This window comes from Kogia breviceps, chromosome 14 (assembly GCF_026419965.1).
Source record: "Kogia breviceps isolate mKogBre1 chromosome 14, mKogBre1 haplotype 1, whole genome shotgun sequence".
In the NCBI taxonomy this organism is placed as follows: domain Eukaryota; kingdom Metazoa; phylum Chordata; class Mammalia; order Artiodactyla; family Physeteridae; genus Kogia; species Kogia breviceps.
Genome location: NC_081323.1, coordinates 69128748 through 69147585, shown reverse-complemented (window position 1 = coordinate 69147585; position 18838 = coordinate 69128748). Strand labels below are relative to the sequence as shown.

The following is an 18838-nucleotide window of genomic DNA, read 5'->3' as shown; positions in this document are numbered from 1 at the left end:
TAAGAATAGAATCATTTGACATTATATGCATTATATATTATGTATACAATCTTTATTAATATAATTTTATAGTGTGATCAGTTCACTGTATATATAAATATTGAATCATTATATTTTATACCTGAAACTAATATAATGTTATTTGTCAATTATACCTCAATTGAATTTAAAAAAAAAGAAACCACTTTTAGGAACCAATATCTCTTGTAGTGAATAATAATTATCTGAAGTTCAGCAGGTCCTTCAGTTTCATTTTAGTCTCCTTTTCTTCTAATTTAAGTAAAATTAGATTTAATGTTTTTATTTTTAATAGTATAATATATAAAAATATATATTATATTTTATGTTGTATTCATATAAATCATAAATATATACATAGTATATGATATATAATAGCAAATGATCCTAGTCTAATAAAATCCTTTCTTTCATCTACCTATACTTCCATCTTTAATATGTTTGTGTACCTTGAGAGAGGACTGGAAGGGTTGCCATCAAAAGTTATCTCTAGATGTGAGATTTGGAGTGATTTGTTTTCTTCCTTTTTTGTTCTTTTCAATACTTCCTCTTTATATTATTAAGAATAATTATTTGTATAATTAGCACCTATTATTTTTATACATATAATAAAGTTATTGCTCTTTAAAAGGTGTTGTTCCAGGTTATACCGTTACACAACTATGCCAGTACTGTTACACATTTCAGATGCCTATGGCTGAGGTAGTTAAATACCTCAAATATGAAATGTAAACCCCTGATATACTAATAACCTATTCTATTTCTTTGGGTCCAGGAAGCATCTATGATTTTTATTTCCTCAAGCAAGGTGGTGGACATTGGTACACATGGACAGAGTATATCACCAAAGAGGAGGAAGATATCCCAGCAGATGCAAAGGTAAAAGAGAGTTATTGGCTATGGAACTTTGGTAATGACCTGATATTCAGCAAAGTGGAGAGGTTAACAGCAGGTCTGGGTTAGCATTTTTAAGAACTTACTTTAGAAAAAGGTTCAAACATGAGCTGGACTGAGCCTTCAAAACATGGACTTTAGAATCAGAGAGTCCCAGGTTCCTTACTCAGCCTTCACTCTCTCTGCCTCCCTCAATTTACTCAACTACACAATAGCAGAAAAAATACCTAAAGGATGGCTGCAAGGATTGAAGACATCATACATGAATTTGTGGCACACACTGTGTGCTAGATTATGCTGTTGCTATTCTGATTATTATCACTGTCTATAATGCCAGATGGTCATCAGTCCACCTCTCACCTATCTCAGCCAAAAAGATCCTTGCCTTTTCTTTAAAATCCCCAGAGAAAGATTTCTTTAATCAGAATTCTCAGAAAAATGGGTACTGATTAATAGATTTTCTGGTTAGCAGACAGTTCACCTACAACTCCTGCTCATTTCCTTGTGGAAATTTTTTTCCAAATGTGCAATTTAATGCCTCTATTTGCAGTTATCTAGTGGACATAATTTATCTTTCTGGGGGTGATTGTAGATTGTTCAGGCCCCAGATAGAGTAGTAGGAGGTGGATGGGAAAGTGGAAATATTGACGACAAAGTCAGACACCAGACAGGAGCACAGCTGCTTGTGAAAAGGGTGCAGTAAGCAGGAGTGAATGTGTGTTGAGTTCAGGACACACCCTGGAGGCTGAGTCTTGTAAAGAACCCCACAGCACTGAGGCCCTAAACTTTCATTCTCCTTAAAGAACTTAATCACCTGAGCTCTAGGAGTTTGAAATCTTGCTGGATTCATACAAATAAAAGTCCAATGCAGAAAATATTTTAGTTCTGCTGGGAATTTTTCCTTTGTCAAAAAATTGTTCTAGCCCCTGAAAATAAAAATATATGAAACAAAACCTGCTTTAAATTCCTAGTCTTGGTACCTGGTTCTGCATTCAGTATCACTTACTGGCTATGTGGCTTTGGACAAGTTAGCCAGCCATCCTCCAGTCTCAATTTTTTCATCTGAAAAAGTGAGCTAATAATATACCTGCCTCAGAGGGTTATTGGGAAAGCTGCAGGGAATAACAGAGGCAAAACATCCATAGCTCAACACCTGTTAATTCTCTTCCTCACCACTTCAATTCCTTTGTTCTATCTGCTCTTTTACTTTGATCAAATTATTTATCAAAAGAAGCCAAGACTTTGTCTACCAATATACACAAGGCCACCATGTTGCACAGTCCCTGTTGGTACCACTTGCATTATGGTCTAGTTTTGCTTTAGGGGCACCATTTGCATAAATCATAGTGTGAATGGTGCTCCCTAGAGTTGCACAACACAGTGGCTCCATGTTCACTAGCCCTTCTAGTCTAGACATATAAGTAGTAGACATCTAAGTAATAGGGATTCCAGGAGCTCAAGACCAAGCCCTTAGAGCCCAATTGGAGCCTGAATACCAGGAATAGTATTGCAATTTCCATATTGGAAAAGGAGTTAATAGGAACAACCAAGAATCTAAGCATTAGGAAAAGCAGATGAGGAACAAGCACAGGGAATGGGGGTCAAGGGTCACACCTAACCCTTCTTGAACAAACAGTATATAGGTGGCGTATGGGAGGTGGATCTTTCCTGGGGCAAGGCAGACAGCTTGGTTCAGAGCAAGGGTCTCAGATGGCAGTAGCTATAGACCCATCCTTACTGTAATTGGTATTTATAATATGACATTTCAGTGGTTAAGAATATAAACCTTGGAATCAGACAAGCTGGAATTAAAATCCTTGCATTTCCACTTACTTGGTGTGTAAGTGAGCTCTGGATCTCAGTTTTCTCATCTCTAAAACAGAGTTTCCTCATCTCTAAAATGCCCATATTTACGTGCAAGATTTAATTTAATCCTCAAAACAGCTCAGTGAACGAGGTGCCATTATTATCCCCATTTTATAGATGAAGAAACTAAGGCCCCTGGAGAGGTAAAATACTCAAAATCATAAAGATAAATAAGAGATGGAGCTGAATGGATAGTAAGGATAGAACCCAAGTCTCCTGAATTCCGAGACCCAATCTCCTGGGCTCAGTACCAAGACTCACCATGTCTTTGTGGCACAGGTCTCAGAACTCATCATCCCCACAATGGAAACAGCCCGGCAGTCCTTCTTCTTGAAGACCTACCTGGACCATGAGATTCCAATGCTGTTCGTAGGACCCACGGGCACTGGCAAATCAGTCATCACCAACAACTTCCTTTTCCGCCTTCCCCAAAATACTTATCTGCCCAACTGCATCAATTTCTCTGCCAGAACTTCAGCCAGTCAGACCCAGGATATCATCATGTCCAAGCTGGATCGACGGCGGAAGGGCCTTTTTGGGCCTCCCATAGGGAAGAAAGCAGTGGTATTTGTGGGTAAGGCATTGGCCTAGATCTGGACACACCAAATTCTTCTACTCTAAGCTGCAGCAAAACAGAATCTCCCCTTGTAGGGCCACTGTAAAGGCCTTTTACTCTCTCTGGGAGATAAAATATTTCTGGTTAATAAAATTCAGCATTCCTTCCCTCCCCTCCTATTTTCCTTCCTTCCTTCCTTCCTTTCTTCCTTTCTTCCCTCCTTCCTTCCTTCCATCTTTCCATCCCTTCTTCTCTCCCTTCCCTCCCTCTCTTCCTTCTTTCATTTTTTGTTTCCTGTCCTTTCATTCATTACCAACTATTTGTTAACCATGTACTGTAAGCCAAATTTTCAGTAAGTGAGGCACGGTCCAGGCCTTTTTGCCTGAGAGAGGATCCCAGTTTCTCCTGGAATGAAGTTGAGCCCATTGATCAGGCAAAGTTACTTTGTAGTGAGAAGCAGTTAGGTCCAGAAGGGGATTGTGGTGTTTGCCCTCTTGCATCTCCAGAAGCAACTCACACTTTGTGATGAGCTCCTATTCCATTATGTGCCAGATAAATATGTTATCAGTATATGAAGAAATCTAATAGTTGCTAAATAAATATTTGTGAAATAAGCACATTGAATTTTCCCAGGATTTTATGTGTACATAGCACTTCCTCATTTATTTTGTTTGAGCCTCACAGCCCCATCAGTTTATTAGCCACCATTATCACTTTACTAGTCAGTTAATTGAGGCTCCAGAGGTTAAATTCCCTGTTCAGGGTCAAACATCTAGAAAATTCTGGAACCACGAGCCAAAACCAGGTTTCTTGGTGCCAGATACATTATCTTTTCCACTCTCTTACTGCTGACTCATAAAATTCTCATTTAGTAATAGTAATGCCCTGCCCTTCTGGGTTATCTCATGTCCTATCTTTAAAATTCATGTATTGATAGTAAATGTTTCATGTATTTATAACCTTGCCAATTAGCAACAGCTCCTTAAAGGCAGGGATCCTATTTCGTTTCCCTTTCTTTTCCCCCTTTCTCCTTTCCTCCAGTCTTTTCTCCCTTCCTATTTTTATGGTATATCCAAAAGCAGATTAAGCTTTGCAGCCAAACAGACCTAGGTCCAAGTCTCACTTTTTAACCCTAAGCATGTTGTGACCCTAAGCATATTATTCCATGACCTTCAGTTCCTCACCTCTAACATAAAGGTAATACTCGCTTCCTTATAAAGTCATTATTTTGATTAGATGAGATAATATGTATAAAACTCCTAAAATCTTACATGACACAAAACTGGGCATTTAATCAATGTTCATTGGAGTTTATTGAGTGCCTTCTATGTGCCAGGACTGAGCAATATGCTATTTTAGAAAATCAATCCCTACCCTGGAGGAAATATGAGAAAAAATTAAATGTCTGTTTGTTAATGCCAATCTGTCAATAAAGCAGGAGAGCCCAGAACCCAGGAAAAGCTCTTCTATTATGGTGAGAATGTCCACTGGCTGAGCCCTGCCTAGAGTGAGGATGTAACAACTGGGCACAGACTCTCCCATGGAGGGATAATCATCTGCTACCTCCTGTGAGAGCAAAGGATCCCATAGACTTACAATCTGTGGCCATGGCTTCTTTCCCCAGATGACCTCAACATGCCAGCCAAAGAGGTGTATGGGGCCCAGCCCCCCATTGAGCTCCTGAGGCAATGGATTGACCACGGTTACTGGTTTGACAAGAAGGACACAAACAAGCTGGGCATTGTTGATGTGCTGCTTGTGACAGCCATGAGCCCCCCTGGTGGAGGAAGAAATGACATTACTGGTACGTGAAGGAGAGAGTTCCTTACTCTTCACCCACCCCCTGCAGAGCCAGACCACCTTCATGAATGGAGGGTTGGTGCAGGGCACTCGTCCTGATGGAAGGTGGAGAAAGGTGTGTTTAGGCTGTAGCCAGAGACACTTGAGTTAGCTTCAAGCAGTGACATTTGAATATTTCATGTTGGTAGTTGTATAAAATAGGATGGGAAGATGAAAAGAGGATTTGAGGCATCTTTGGCTAGGGCTTAGAGGAACAGAGAGCCCCATGAAGAGGGGAGTTCAGTGTGGACAGCATGTGTTCCAGGAGGAAGGCTAGATCAGAGGTTCTCAACTAAGGGTGCATGACAGATTCACCTATTGTGTTTCTCATAATTCTTTGGATTGCCAGAGATAGAACACCTAACCCAAAGTGGCCTAAGGAAAATCATAATGATAATAAACAAACAAATAAATAAGACTTTTTCCCCTGTCATCTAACACTTCAGGAAGATATTTTGCTTCAGGTGCAACTTGATCCATCTAGGTCTACAGATTTTCATACTTTTATTCTGAGATACATCCTTGGTTAAGAATCTTAATGCCATTTCCAGACTTCAGATTCTGTGACCTTGCTCTCCTCTGTGGCATTTGTCTTTTTCATTTGTAAAATAAGGAAGATAAGCAGGGTGATTTTACTTGGGTACACAAACCCATCACCTTCCACTTCAAGTATAGAGTCCAGGAGTACCTTTGCCTTGGGTTTAAGTATAACAGGATCTCAGGCACTTAGCGTCTATAAATTCAACACTTCTCTCACTAGTGAGAGGGAGAGGAACTTGGTATATTACTTTTCTCTAAGACCTAGTCATTCAATAGGAGAAAATATTTGCAAACCATCTTTCTGATAAGGAGTTAATATACAAACTATGTAAGGAATTCATACAACTCAATAGCAAAACAACAAACAATCTGATTGGAAAATGTATAGAGAATTCGAATAGACATTTTTCTAAAGAAGACATACAAATGGCTAACAGGCACATGAAAAGATGTTCAATATTGCTAATTATTAGAGAAATGAAAATCAGAATCACAGTGAGATATCACCTCATACCTGATAGAATGGCTATTAACAAAAAGTCAAGAGATAACAAGTGCCCTCGTACACTGTTGGTGGGAATGTAAATTGGTGCAGCCACTATGAAAAACAGTAGGAGGTTCCTCAAGAAATTTAAAATAGCACTACCATATGATCCAGCAATGACACTTCTGGGTATATCTGAAGGAAATGAAATCACTATCTTGAAGAAATATCTGCACTCCCATGTTCATTGCAACATTATTCACAATAGTCAAGTCATGGAAACAACCAAAGGGTCCATTGATGGATGAATGGATAAAGATGTATACACACACACACACACACACACAATGGGATATTATTCAGCCATAAAAAAAATGAAATCCTACCCTTTGTGACAACATGGATGGACCTTGAGAACATTATGCTAAGTGAAATAAGTCAGACAGAGAAAAACAAATACTATATGATATCACTTACATGTGGCATCTAAAAAAGCCAAACTCATAGAAACAGGAGTAGAATGGTGGTTGCCAGGGGTTAGGGGATGGGGGAAATGAGGAGATGTTGGTCAAAGGGTACAAATTTCCAGTTATAAGAAGAATAAGTTTTGGGAATCTAATGTATAGCGTGGTGACTCTAGTTAACAAAAACAGCAACAATGGAATTGTTACTTAACCTTATTGTGGCAATCATTTTGCAATATCTATATGCATCAAATCATCATGTTGTAAACCTTCAGCTTATATATGTTATATGTCAATTATATCTCAATAAAACTGGCAGGGGGTGGAGATCTATTCAAAAGGGAATATCTGTTTCCAGTACATATCATGGAAATAGTAATTACTAACATCTGTGTAGCAATTGACAGTTTTCAGACTATGTCACATATATGATATTTGAAAAGATCCTATAATAAAGACCAGTGCCCAAAGTCTGCCAGGAACACATCGGTAGTCAAGTGAAATTGGGTTTATTAATTTGCTGTGGAAAGGGTGTCTGCACAGCATGGAGAACCATGAGAGTGCCTGGTGAAAGAGAGTTAAATGGGCTTGTGCTGGGTGATGTGAGGAAAGGCTTAAGGAACCAGGGACTCTGTTTGGGATTGGGTAATCTCAGAAAGTAGGGACAATTTGATGAGTGGGTATCTTAATTTTTTTCTCTGCTTGGTAAAGAAGTAGAGTCACTCATATTAGCTAGGGGGGAAGTTTTCATGGTTTCAGAGCAAACTTGTTTCTATCTTGTTCCATCATAGCTAGGGAGTGACCTCATCTGATGTTGATATTTAATGAAATTGTGTTCAGTGGAGAACTAACAGCCTAGATGATATTTGCCAGACCAGCTGCCAGCTTTCAGGGCTGAGATGGGAAACCTGAAGCTCAAGGCAATATAGTATGGTGGTTGAGAGTATGGCTTGACAGAAGACTGATCTGGGTTTAGGTAACATTAACAAACATTAAGTACTATTAGTATCCTTATCATCAAAAGAGTAAGTGAATTTCTCAAGTTCACACAACTGTAAATGGTTCAAGATCAACGTGTAAAATATTATTCTGGCTATTTTTTTAAAAAAAGAAAAACCTACATATGTCAATACATAAGTATAGTGGAGTATATATATATATATATATAATACTTACATACTGACATATGTATTTTCCTTTTTAAAAAAAATGCCATATATATATATAGATAATTAGATAGATAGATAGATATAGAAAAGAGTTTTGGGAAAAATGGCAGCAACTGTACCAGAATCATCATTTTTGGCTCTTCCCAAATTCCCATAAACAGAGCAACTAGCTGGCAAAACCAAAAGCCTATAAACAACATTTACAACAAAACTAGTTGGCAGAGTATTCCCCACATATTCTAAAGTATAATTGGTGGGAACAAACCACTGGCAGCTACAAGACCCACATGTTATCTGCATCTGTGTGGGAGAAAGCAGAGGGAAGTATTGAGACATCTAACAGACCTGAGAATGGTTGAACCCAAAAGTAGCAAACAGGTATTCACTGATAAGCATGGCAACCAATTTGAGAACAGGAGCTGAAGTTGGCAGGATTTTACCTTCTCAAATAACAAGTAAACACAGTGAACCTGCAGTGAGCTCTGAGGGACTAGAGCATTATAGCCAGTTGTGATTTCTCTAAACTAACAACCCAAGGTCTCCCATACAAGGTGAGACCCTACACTGAAGAGAAACTGGAGTTGAATCAGAATTGAGCAAGTTAAGATTACTAGAAACAAAGGAAAGAGAAGGTCAAAATGAGAATGAGAGAGAGGAACAGAGGCAGGAAAGTTCAGAAAGCAAGCCACTATATTTTTGAACACTTAAGAAATCTACAGAGGGCTTCCCTGGTGGCACAGTGGTTGAGAGTCTGCCTGCCGATGCAGGAGACACGGGTTCGTGCCCCGGTCCAGGAAGATCCCACATGCCGTGGAGCGGCTGGGCCTGTGAGCCATGGCCACTGAGGCTGCGCGTCCGGAGCCTGTGCTCTCACTGAGGCCACACAGTGAGAGGTCCGCATACCGAAAAAAAAAAAAAAAAAAAAATTAACAGAAAAGGAAACTTTGTGGAGTTAGAAAAGCCATCTGAGTCAAGCCTTCTCTAATTGCATATATAAAAATGAGCAAAGAAAAGTACTGAGGTCATGTTTCATAAAAATTAATGTAGGAAGGAAGAGAATAGAGAAAAACACCCCTGCTTCAAAAGCACAACAGAAAGACATACTTTAAAAACTTTAATCTATTACTTCAAAATAATCTGAAAGACATTGATGAGATAATACAAGACAGGAAAGAATGACATAAATCAGAATTAGAAAAACTTAGAAATTGAATGATGGAACTCAAGAAGTAGGGAAAAAAAGTTACCTTAGAAATGAAGCCAAAACTAAAAGGAGCAAAAACAGAATAAATACAATCAGTAATGCCTTAAGAAATAAAAAATTAGAAGGAATTTTTAAATCAGAAAACAAAGACACACCACAACATGGATGAACCTTAAAGACATTATGTTAGTGAAATAAGCCAGTTACAAAAGGACAAATATTGTATGATTCCACTTATGTGAGGAACTCAGGTTCACAGAGACAAAAAGTAGAATGGTTGTTACCAGAGGCTAGGGAGAGAGAAATGGGAAGTTAGTGCTTAATGAGTTTCAGTTGCAGAAGATGAAAAGATTCTGGAGATAGGTGGTGGTGATGTTCACACAACAATGTGAATGTGCTTGATGCCGCTAAACTGTACACTTAAAAAATGGCTAAAATGGTAAATTTTATGCTATGTATGTTTTATCACAATAAAATTTTTTTCTAGAAATGAAGAAAGGAACTAAAAGGTTTGAGAGAAAGTAACAAATATTAAAGTTAGGTAGAGAAAATCCAACATACAACTAATAGGAGTGTCTAAAGAAGAAAACCGAAGTTTCTTCAAAGAAGAAAACAGAACTAATAATAAAAGCTATAATCCAATAAAATGTGCCCTCAAAAAAAGTATTTTTGAAAATTACATATTGAAAAGGTACATTGTGTACCTAAGAATACAGACTCAAAAATGATCATTACCGGGGCTTCCCTGGTGGCGCAGTGGTTGAGAATCCGCCTGCCGATGCAGGGGACACGGGTTCGTGCCCCGGTCCAGGAAGATCCCACATGCCGCGGAGCGGCTGGGCCCGTGAGCCATGGCCGCTGAGCCTGCGCGTCCGGAGCCTGTGCTCCGCAACGGGAGAGGCCACAACAGTGAGAGGCCCGCATACCACAAAAATAAAAATAAATAAATAAAAATGATCATTACCAAGACTAGTAAAATCACTGGACTTTAAAGGAAAAGAAAATTAGATCATCTTAAGAATTTTCAACTACAATCGTTATGTTAGGGAAAACAGAATAACATATTTATGATACTTGAGGGAATACAGTGAGAGTCAAGGCTTTTATTGCCAGCAAAGCTGACCTTCAAGTATAAAATAAAAACTATTATCAACATGCAAGAACTCAGAGACTTATTTCCATAAGCCCTTTCTCAGGAATCTATTAGAAAATGGGTTTCACATGATCAAAATAGCTATAAAGAGATCAATGTAACAACTGGTAGTGAGCATTACTTAATGTGGTTATTTGTTGAACTAAGACTACATGGGAGAGATTATAATATATAAAGCCTATATGATTTGATGATGTAGATATTGAACAGTTGAAAATGGAGGGGGATGAGGATAGCACATACAAGAAGTTTTAAACTCTTCTGTTGTTGTAATTGGTGGCGGTAGTATATTCTTATTCTGAGTGTGTTATATGTATAAAGTAGGATTATATGAATGAGTAACTATAGTAATTTCTGTTTCTACTGTCCCTTGTGTCCTTGAGAACCAAGACTCAGTGTGGAGAAAAGGAAATCAAGACATAATATAGAAGAAGTTAAGAAAAAGCTCTGGAGTCCTAAATTTGAAATATCAGTACTAACTCATGTTCCAGGTCTAAAAAGTAATAACCAACTCATTAACAATAAGAATTCTTAGCACCAAGACTGTGGTCTTGAAATCCAGTTTCCTACTAAAATAAACCAGGCTTCTTGGGGAAATGGTTTATTGCATGTCTGGGGCAGGAAATATACAAGATATGCCTGTAACATCTTCATATATGCCTGTAATGTTTTCATATATCCAATCATGAGAAAGCTTTCAAAGACTACAGAGTCATGTCAAAAGCATTCAGTTAACAGCACAAGGAGGCTTTAACTGGCAAATATGGGGAAATTTGAGTTTCAACAATGATAGTAATTTAAATGGATTGAAATTTATCAAAAGATATTTAAATCTATGAATCAGTAATAACAATCATAGCTGGTCATCTTCAGAGGATGATGAAAAACCAGTTCACTATCTTGAAAACTGATAAATAAATGGAAAGAAGCAAGCATTTATTTTGACTTCCTTATATGAAGTATACCACTGTAAAAGCAAATAGTAGATGAAGGGGAAGTGTCCCTTTCTAAAAATATTCCTAATATTTTAATAAACTATATAGTAAATGAAAAAGAAATAATAGAATCAGAATATCACCATTTGGCAAACTTCAGTGAATTAATGGATCTAGCCATTGAGAATCAGTAGCTACCAACATTGCAGAGGGAGAGACAACATCATGTGCCCTCTGATGAAGGACTACACCACCACCTATAGTCTGGCCAAAGAGATGGAACCTGAATCTGATTAAGTCTCTGGATACAGCTGCAAATTGGTAGGAAATATGAAGGGCAGAGGAACCAAAGAAATTACACCATGAATAGGCAATCAACAAGATCCTGACTGTGGAAACTTCTACAGATCAAACAGTCCAGCTAGTCAATAGACAGAAGATAAAAGAGACTTAAAAGACATATCAGTTTTTTAAATTAGTGGGATTAAACTCTGGTATCTAGAAATGAACACATAGTTAATAAAGACGCAAGATAGCAATTACTTTAAAAGTCAGGATAGTGGCAACTTTTTGAGGGAGAAAGGGAGAGGTCTGTGATTGGGATGGGATCTATGGAGGGGCTCCTATGGAGGGCTGGCAAAGTTGTATTTCTTGACATGGATGGTAGATGTAGGGATGTTAACTTTATAATGATTCACTAAACTGTACATTTGTTTTGTGTGATTTTTCTATATCTTTGCTTTACTTTATATAGAAAAATACTTTTAAAAGAATATATTCAGGCAAGTCTATAGAGACAAAAAATAGATTATTAGTTGCCAAGGGCTGCAAGGAAATGGGGAGTGACTGCTAGTGGGTAAAGGATTTCTTTTTAGGGTGATTAAAATGTTCTGCTATTGATTGTGGTAATGGTTGCACAACTAAAATCCAAAAAATCATTGAATTGTGTACTTTAAATGGATGAATTGTATAGTATGTGAATTACATCTCAATAAAGCTGATACATAGTATAACTATAAGTATATGGATATCTAACATTGGGTACATAGATACAGATACAGAGATGTTAGAATGTCAGACTAACAGTGGGGAGGGGAGAGAGAATGGATTTTGTGTGGGGGAGGTAAGGAATACTTTCTATAAAAGTATTTCTGAGTTGTTTGATTACGCGCAGGCTTAGCAGCCATGGCTCACGGGCCCAGCCGCTCCACGGCACGCGGGATCTTCCCGGACCGGGGCACGAACCCGTATCCCCTGCATCCGCAGGCGGACTCTCAACCACTGCGCCACCAGGGAAGCCTCCCATAGCCTTTACCTTTTAACAACCTTGAGCACTGGACTAGCACTATTACCAGAACTGCAATCATGGAGACGTTCTATATCTGTACTGTGCAATGCAACAGCCACTAGTCACATGTTATTCCTGAGTAGTTGAAATGTGGCTAGTGAGACTGAGGAAATAAATTTTAACGTTGTTTAATTTTCATAAGGCTGCCATATTGGACAGCACAGCTCTAGAACATTAAGGCAGAGGGAAAACTCTTCTATATCTCAGGATCTCTGGGCCCAGGAGGTAAGTGTGAGAATATACGCACACTCACACCTGTGCATGTTTTCCAGGACGATTCACTCGCCATCTGAATATCATTTCCATCAATGCCTTTGAGGATGACATTTTAACCAAGATTTTCAGTTCAGTCACTGACTGGCACTTTGGAAAAGGGTTTGATGTGATGTTCTTAAGGTAAGAGGTTTCTGTGTTATTGGACTGGGTTCCTCAGTTCTGGCCCCTCTTTAACTGGTCTGCCTTCTCCTTCCTCCCAAGGTATGGAAAGTTGCTGGTACAAGCTACGATGACAATTTATAAAGCTGCAGTGGAGAATTTCTTGCCAACTCCCTCCAAGTCACACTATGTCTTTAACCTGCGGGACTTCTCACGGGTGATCCAAGGGGTATTGCTCTGCCCTCACACCCACCTACAGGTCAGCCGCTATCTTTTCTGTTATCAGGTTCATTCAGTGCTATCCTTGGCTACATGGAATATACAATGATAAGAGTAATATCTAACTTCTATCAAGCATTTAATCTATGCTAAGCATTGTGCTAAGTATTTTGTAAGCATTATCTCATTAAAGTCCCATATCGACCCCAGGATTTGTAAACTATTTGAGAACTACCACCTCAGTCACCACCTGCCATTTATTCAAATAATTAACTGGATTTTCAGGATGTAGAAAAATTTATCCGGCTTTGGATCCATGAGGTTTACCGGGTCTTCTATGACCGTCTGATTGATCATGAGGACAGACAGGTCTTTTTCAACACGGTGAGGGAAACCACCTCCAATTGCTTCAAGAAGTCTGTGGAAAAGGTAAGCCAGACCCTGTGATCATTTGGCCTCAGAAATTGCCCCAAATCTTTGATCATGCTAGTCTCAGATTTCAGATTGTCTTCCTACTAGAGACTTACAGCTCCACTTTTTGAATCTCAAGAAACAGTGTATTGAGCCAACCAGTCACTCAATTTGGTGATATAATAGTTGGCCCAATTTCACTTCACTTCCCTGGTAACATATAAGTTTGGGTACATTCAAACTTACGGTTTATGATATGATGTTATTGTTTATGATTAATGTAAAATGCATTTGCAAGGTCAGTTAATTTGTGAGTTGAGAAATAAATACACCATGAATTTTCATGGTTTGATTGATGCCCTGGTAAAGCCCGAGTGAAAGATTGTCATGGTTTCCCATTTGTAAATATTTTCTCTTTTCTATTTTGATATAAGAAAAGTTTTAAGCCTATGTATTTGCATCATCTAGTTCTACCTCTATTCTTAAGAAGCTACGATTTCTCCATAGAAAAAATTGCAAGTGTTTCATGTTGCATCCAGAGGCCAAGTGCAGAAGCACTGCCAGTTTCTAATATCAGAAAGAAGAGGCATCTAAAGCATTTCTACTCTAGGTACAGAGTGGGGACCAGGGAAATGCCTGCACTTCTATTTGGTGAAGGAGCAAGTACATTAAAAATGATGCCATCTTTCTACTACCTCCTTTTGGGATCTTACAATCTGACCACCAATGTTTTAATCACTTAGCAAACAGATTGACCCTTGCTTTCATACTCTTTTCTCAAATGTCCTTTCATCATAGTCTTTACAACCACGAGATCCACATATTTTGTTTAAAGAAAAAAAAATGTTGATGAACCATGACTTTGAAGAATGCTCGGAGGAAACAAATACATCCCCTGCCATCCCCTGCTCCCTCCCTCTACACCTCCCAGTACCATGGTGGCTGGGGCTACTGGCTGAATGCCTAGCTGAGACTTACCTTTCCTACAGGTCCTCATCCACCTGTCACCCACTGGAAAGATAGTTGATGATAATATCCGTAGCCTCTTCTTTGGAGATTTCTTCAAGCCAGGAAGTGACCAAAAAATCTATGATGAGATCACTGACTTAAAACAGCTCACAGTGGTCATGGAGTATTACCTGGAAGAGTTCAACAACATCAGCAAGGCCCCCATGTCCTTGGTCATGTTTAGGTTCACCATTGAGCACATCTCCAGGATATGCAGGGTCCTGAAGCAGGAGAAAGGCCACTTGCTCCTGGTGGGCATTGGGGGCAGTGGGCGGCAAAGTGCCAGCAAACTGTCCACATTCATGAACTCATATGAGCTGTACCAGATCGAGATCACTAAGAGCTACTCAGACAATGACTGGCGAGAGGACCTGAAGAAGATCATGCTACAGGTTGGTGTGGCCTCCAAGAGTACTGTGTTCCTCCTCACCGATAACCAGATCAAGGACGAGTCATTCACTGAGGACATCAACGTGCTTCTGAACACGGGAGACGTGCCCAACATCTTCCCCGCTGACGAGAAGGCTGACCTTGTGGAGAAGATGCAAATGGCAGCAAGGACAGAAAGTGAGAAGATCGAAACCACTCCTCTTTCTATGTATAACTTCTTTATTGAGAGAGTGAAAAACAACCTTCACATTGTCCTTGGTAAGAAGAAGCAAATTCAGTTTGCCCTTTTCCTCTGGGTATTTCAGGATCTCCTGTGCCTTAAGCCTGTTCCTCTTACAGTGGTGCCAGGAATGATCCAGCCAAGGCACTCACTCGCCCACGGGTCAGTGCCTAGAACTCCTTTGGAAACTTCCACTGTCCTGCACAACTGTTTTAAACCTGTCCCACTCTCCTAAGTTCTCTGAATTCTCCTCTGAACCCTCTCCTTCCTTTTAGTACATTACCGGGCAACCTCACAGAACAGCACCTGGAGTTCTTCTCTCTATGAATGATATCTCCAATCTATTCAGAAACTCAGGGGTCGTGTTCAATACTTCTCTCTTGTTACCATGTCCTGTCAATTTTTGCCTTCTCTCTCGCATATCTACCCACTTATCTCTATCTCTGCCACCTTCATGTTAGCTAAGCTGCTATCATCTCACCCAGACCTCACCTCTACAGCCTTCTAACTCCTCTATGTCCACTCTGTCCGTTCCAGACCTTTATGTTCCACTGAGTGAGGATGGGGTTTTTTTTTTCATGTATTGCAAATGTGATCATTATATATTTACACACATACACAAATTAAAACACCTAAATTGCTTTCTATTCAGACAAAGACCAAAATTCCTAAGCTATAGTCTTATAAGGCCACCTGCCAGGCTGTCCCCTGCCTCTGCTCCACTCTCATCTCCAACCAAGCTTCCCCTTCTCTCCTTTTTAGCCATGCTGACCTCCTCACCCTTTCACCTGTGCCTTATGCTTCCTCCCACCACACTGGGTCTAAATAAACAGTGAATGGAATTTGGGGCATAGAATCCGACCTTTGTGGTTGGATGGGGATGAGGTCAGAAACAAGCTGATGGCCCCACAGCTCCCTTATGTCTGTGAGTCAGAACAAACAGAGCACGTGGGTCAAAGGACTCAAACCACTCTGGCTATGTGACCCTAAGGATCTGGAAGGGACAATGTGGATACTGGAGACGAGCCAGAAGGTATTGTAATAAACTGAATTCCCATCACAAAGTTTCCTGAAAATATCCCATGATTCCCCTGTGCTTCCCAGGCACTCATCCTGACTATTCCCAATCACACCCTGGAGTGCCAATAGGAAACATGACTGCTCCCTTACCCCACCAGAATCCTTGGAAAGACCTGCCTGTCCCTTTCAGCCTCCTTGACTTGGAGAAAGAGAACTAATGAAGTCTACTTTTCTTTAGCCATGAGTCCGATTGGGGACGCCTTCCGGAACCGCCTGCGGATGTTCCCTTCCCTGATCAATTGCTGCACAATTGACTGGTTCCAGTCTTGGCCCACAGATGCCCTGGAATTGGTAGCCAACACATTTCTAGAAGATGTGAAGCTCGATGACAATATTCGGATAGAGTAAGTGTTAGCTGCATTTTAGTACGGCAACCAAATATTTCAAATGAAAATCTAGATATTGTCTCTATTCTTGTTGCTGTTTCAAAACTTATCATTTTATGTATAGAAAATGTCTTATATTTTTAAATTACATTTAGATATTTAATAAAACACCTTTGCTGAAAAAGAATAACATTTCATTGTTCAGAATTGTCCTAGAGATGCACTGTTGTCATAGCTATGAGAACCTGGATATAATACTATAGCTATTTCAATAGTCTTAGAGCATGCATTCTCAAGAGGGGTGATATTGCTGCCAAGGGGATGAAAACTGGTTCCTGTGAGGGTTTTTTGTTATGAAAATAACTTACTCTTTTTTTGTATAAAGCAGATATACAAATGAAAAAAAAAGCACTGAATTTTGGCTACAGTAAGAGAAGGGTTGAGACTGTTGACCATTCTAGGTGTCCCATGAAGGCAGGGGGTCCTATCACCTTCTTGTACACTTCTGTATCCTTAGTGCCTAGCAAGTGCCTGGTACATAGTAGGTTCAATTACTGCTTATTAAATGAATGAATAGAAAATGAAGAAATAGGTAGCAGTCAGAATATTCATGGCTTTTAAGAACTTTGAACTTTGTTCTCTAGGCCAGAAGACCCTTAACCTGGGTCCATAGGCTCATGAACAGAATTCAGAGGGACAGTGAATGTGAGTGGGGAAAAAGTACATCTTCATTTTCACTGACATCTAACTGATACTTTGCATTTCTTTCAATGATGAATGTAAGCAGTAAACCCCAGTAGGATTGTGTGACTTTGTTACCAGTAGGAATCACAGTTATTTTCATAACTCATTCAGTCATTACAGATGCCCCAAATATATCATTTCCTTCAAAATGATGGTAGTTGTTAGACCTGCTGTCCAATCTTACTATTTAATGCCACAGTTGGCAAATGATAATCCATGTGCCAAGTCTAGTTCACAGCCTATTTTCGTAAATAATGTTTTATTGGGAAACAGCCATGCACACTACAGTGGCAGAGTTGAATAGTTGCTCTTGAGACCATGTGGCTCACAAGGCCTACATTTTTTTTTTTTTTAATTTTTGGCTGTGTCGGGTCTTAGTTGCGGCACATGGGATCTTGGTTGAAGCATGCGGGATCTTTTGTTGCAGCGCACAGGCTCTTTGTTGTGGCGCAGGGGCTTCTCTCTAGTTGTGGCGTGTGGGTTTTCTCTCTCTAGTTGTGGTGCGCAGGCTCCAGGGTGCGTGGGCTCTGTAGTTTTGGCATGCGGTTCCAGAGCACATGGGCTCTGTAGTTTGCGGCACACAGGCTCTCTAGGTGAGGCACGTGAGCTCAGTAGTTGTGGTGCGGGCTTAGTTGCCCCGCGGCATGTGAGATCTTAGTTCCCTGACCGGGGATCAAACCCATGTCCCCTGCATTGGAAGGTGGATTCTTTACCACTGGGCCACCAGGGAAGTTGTCCCATAAGCCTAAAATATTTAGTATCTGGTCCTTACCAGGAAAAGTCTGCTGATCCCTGATTTAATGCATAAATAAAAGCATATATATCATAAATTTGGTTTTTAAAATATTTTGAAAATTCTCTCAACATAATTGGTTTCCTTTGTAACCCTCTATATATTATTTTATGCATTTTAAAACATTATTCTTCAAAGTTCAGAGGCTTCACCAGACTGACAAAGGTTAAGAACTCCTGCTGAAGCCCTGGTGAGTCACAAAAGTGATTAAAGGTAGAAATTACCTAATCAAAGATCATTCTAGTAAGAATATATATACTTGCCCAATCATTCTCGAGGCTCTGTTGACATGCTTCAGAGAATTTGGGATTCTAGTGGGCCATAGTGAGTGACTTTCTCACATTCTCACATCTGTGAACCAAGGCTGTACTGGATCTCTCTGGAACGAGTAGGGCCTGCCTAACCACCTTTGTGTCCTCGACAGGGTCATCTCCTTGTGCACATATTTCCAGGAGAGTGTGAAAAAGCTGTCGCTTGATTATTACAACACATTTCGCAGACACAACTACGTTACCCCCACCTCCTACCTCGAATTGATCCTAACCTTCAAGACACTCCTGAATAGGAAGAGGCAAGAGGTGGATATGATGAGGAACCGCTACCTGACAGGCCTGCAGAAACTTAAATTTGCCGCTTCACAGGTGAGCGCTGCCAAAATAGTACAGGTCCAAAGAGGTCCAAGACTAATTGGATGCGGTAAAGCACTTGTTCGGGTACAGAAGTCAAGAGAGCAGCAAATAAAATAAAGACAGCCTCTGACCCTGTGCTCGCAGAACTCACCTCACTTGCTTGGCCTAAACCC

General features: G+C 39.8%; 1 protein-coding gene across 1 annotated transcript in view; it reads left to right on the top strand.

The window, feature by feature from the left end:
• Positions 1-18838, top strand: part of DNAH3 (dynein axonemal heavy chain 3) — a 198960-nt gene that overhangs the window by 136440 nt on the left and 43682 nt on the right. The window contains exons 42-50 of the mRNA XM_059036889.2: positions 794-897; positions 3058-3352; positions 4959-5138; positions 12743-12866; positions 12948-13104; positions 13350-13493; positions 14465-15131; positions 16352-16517; positions 18461-18677. Of these exons, the coding sequence (XP_058892872.1) occupies positions 794-897; positions 3058-3352; positions 4959-5138; positions 12743-12866; positions 12948-13104; positions 13350-13493; positions 14465-15131; positions 16352-16517; positions 18461-18677 (2054 nt within the window). The remainder of the gene's footprint in view (positions 1-793; positions 898-3057; positions 3353-4958; positions 5139-12742; positions 12867-12947; positions 13105-13349; positions 13494-14464; positions 15132-16351; positions 16518-18460; positions 18678-18838) is intronic.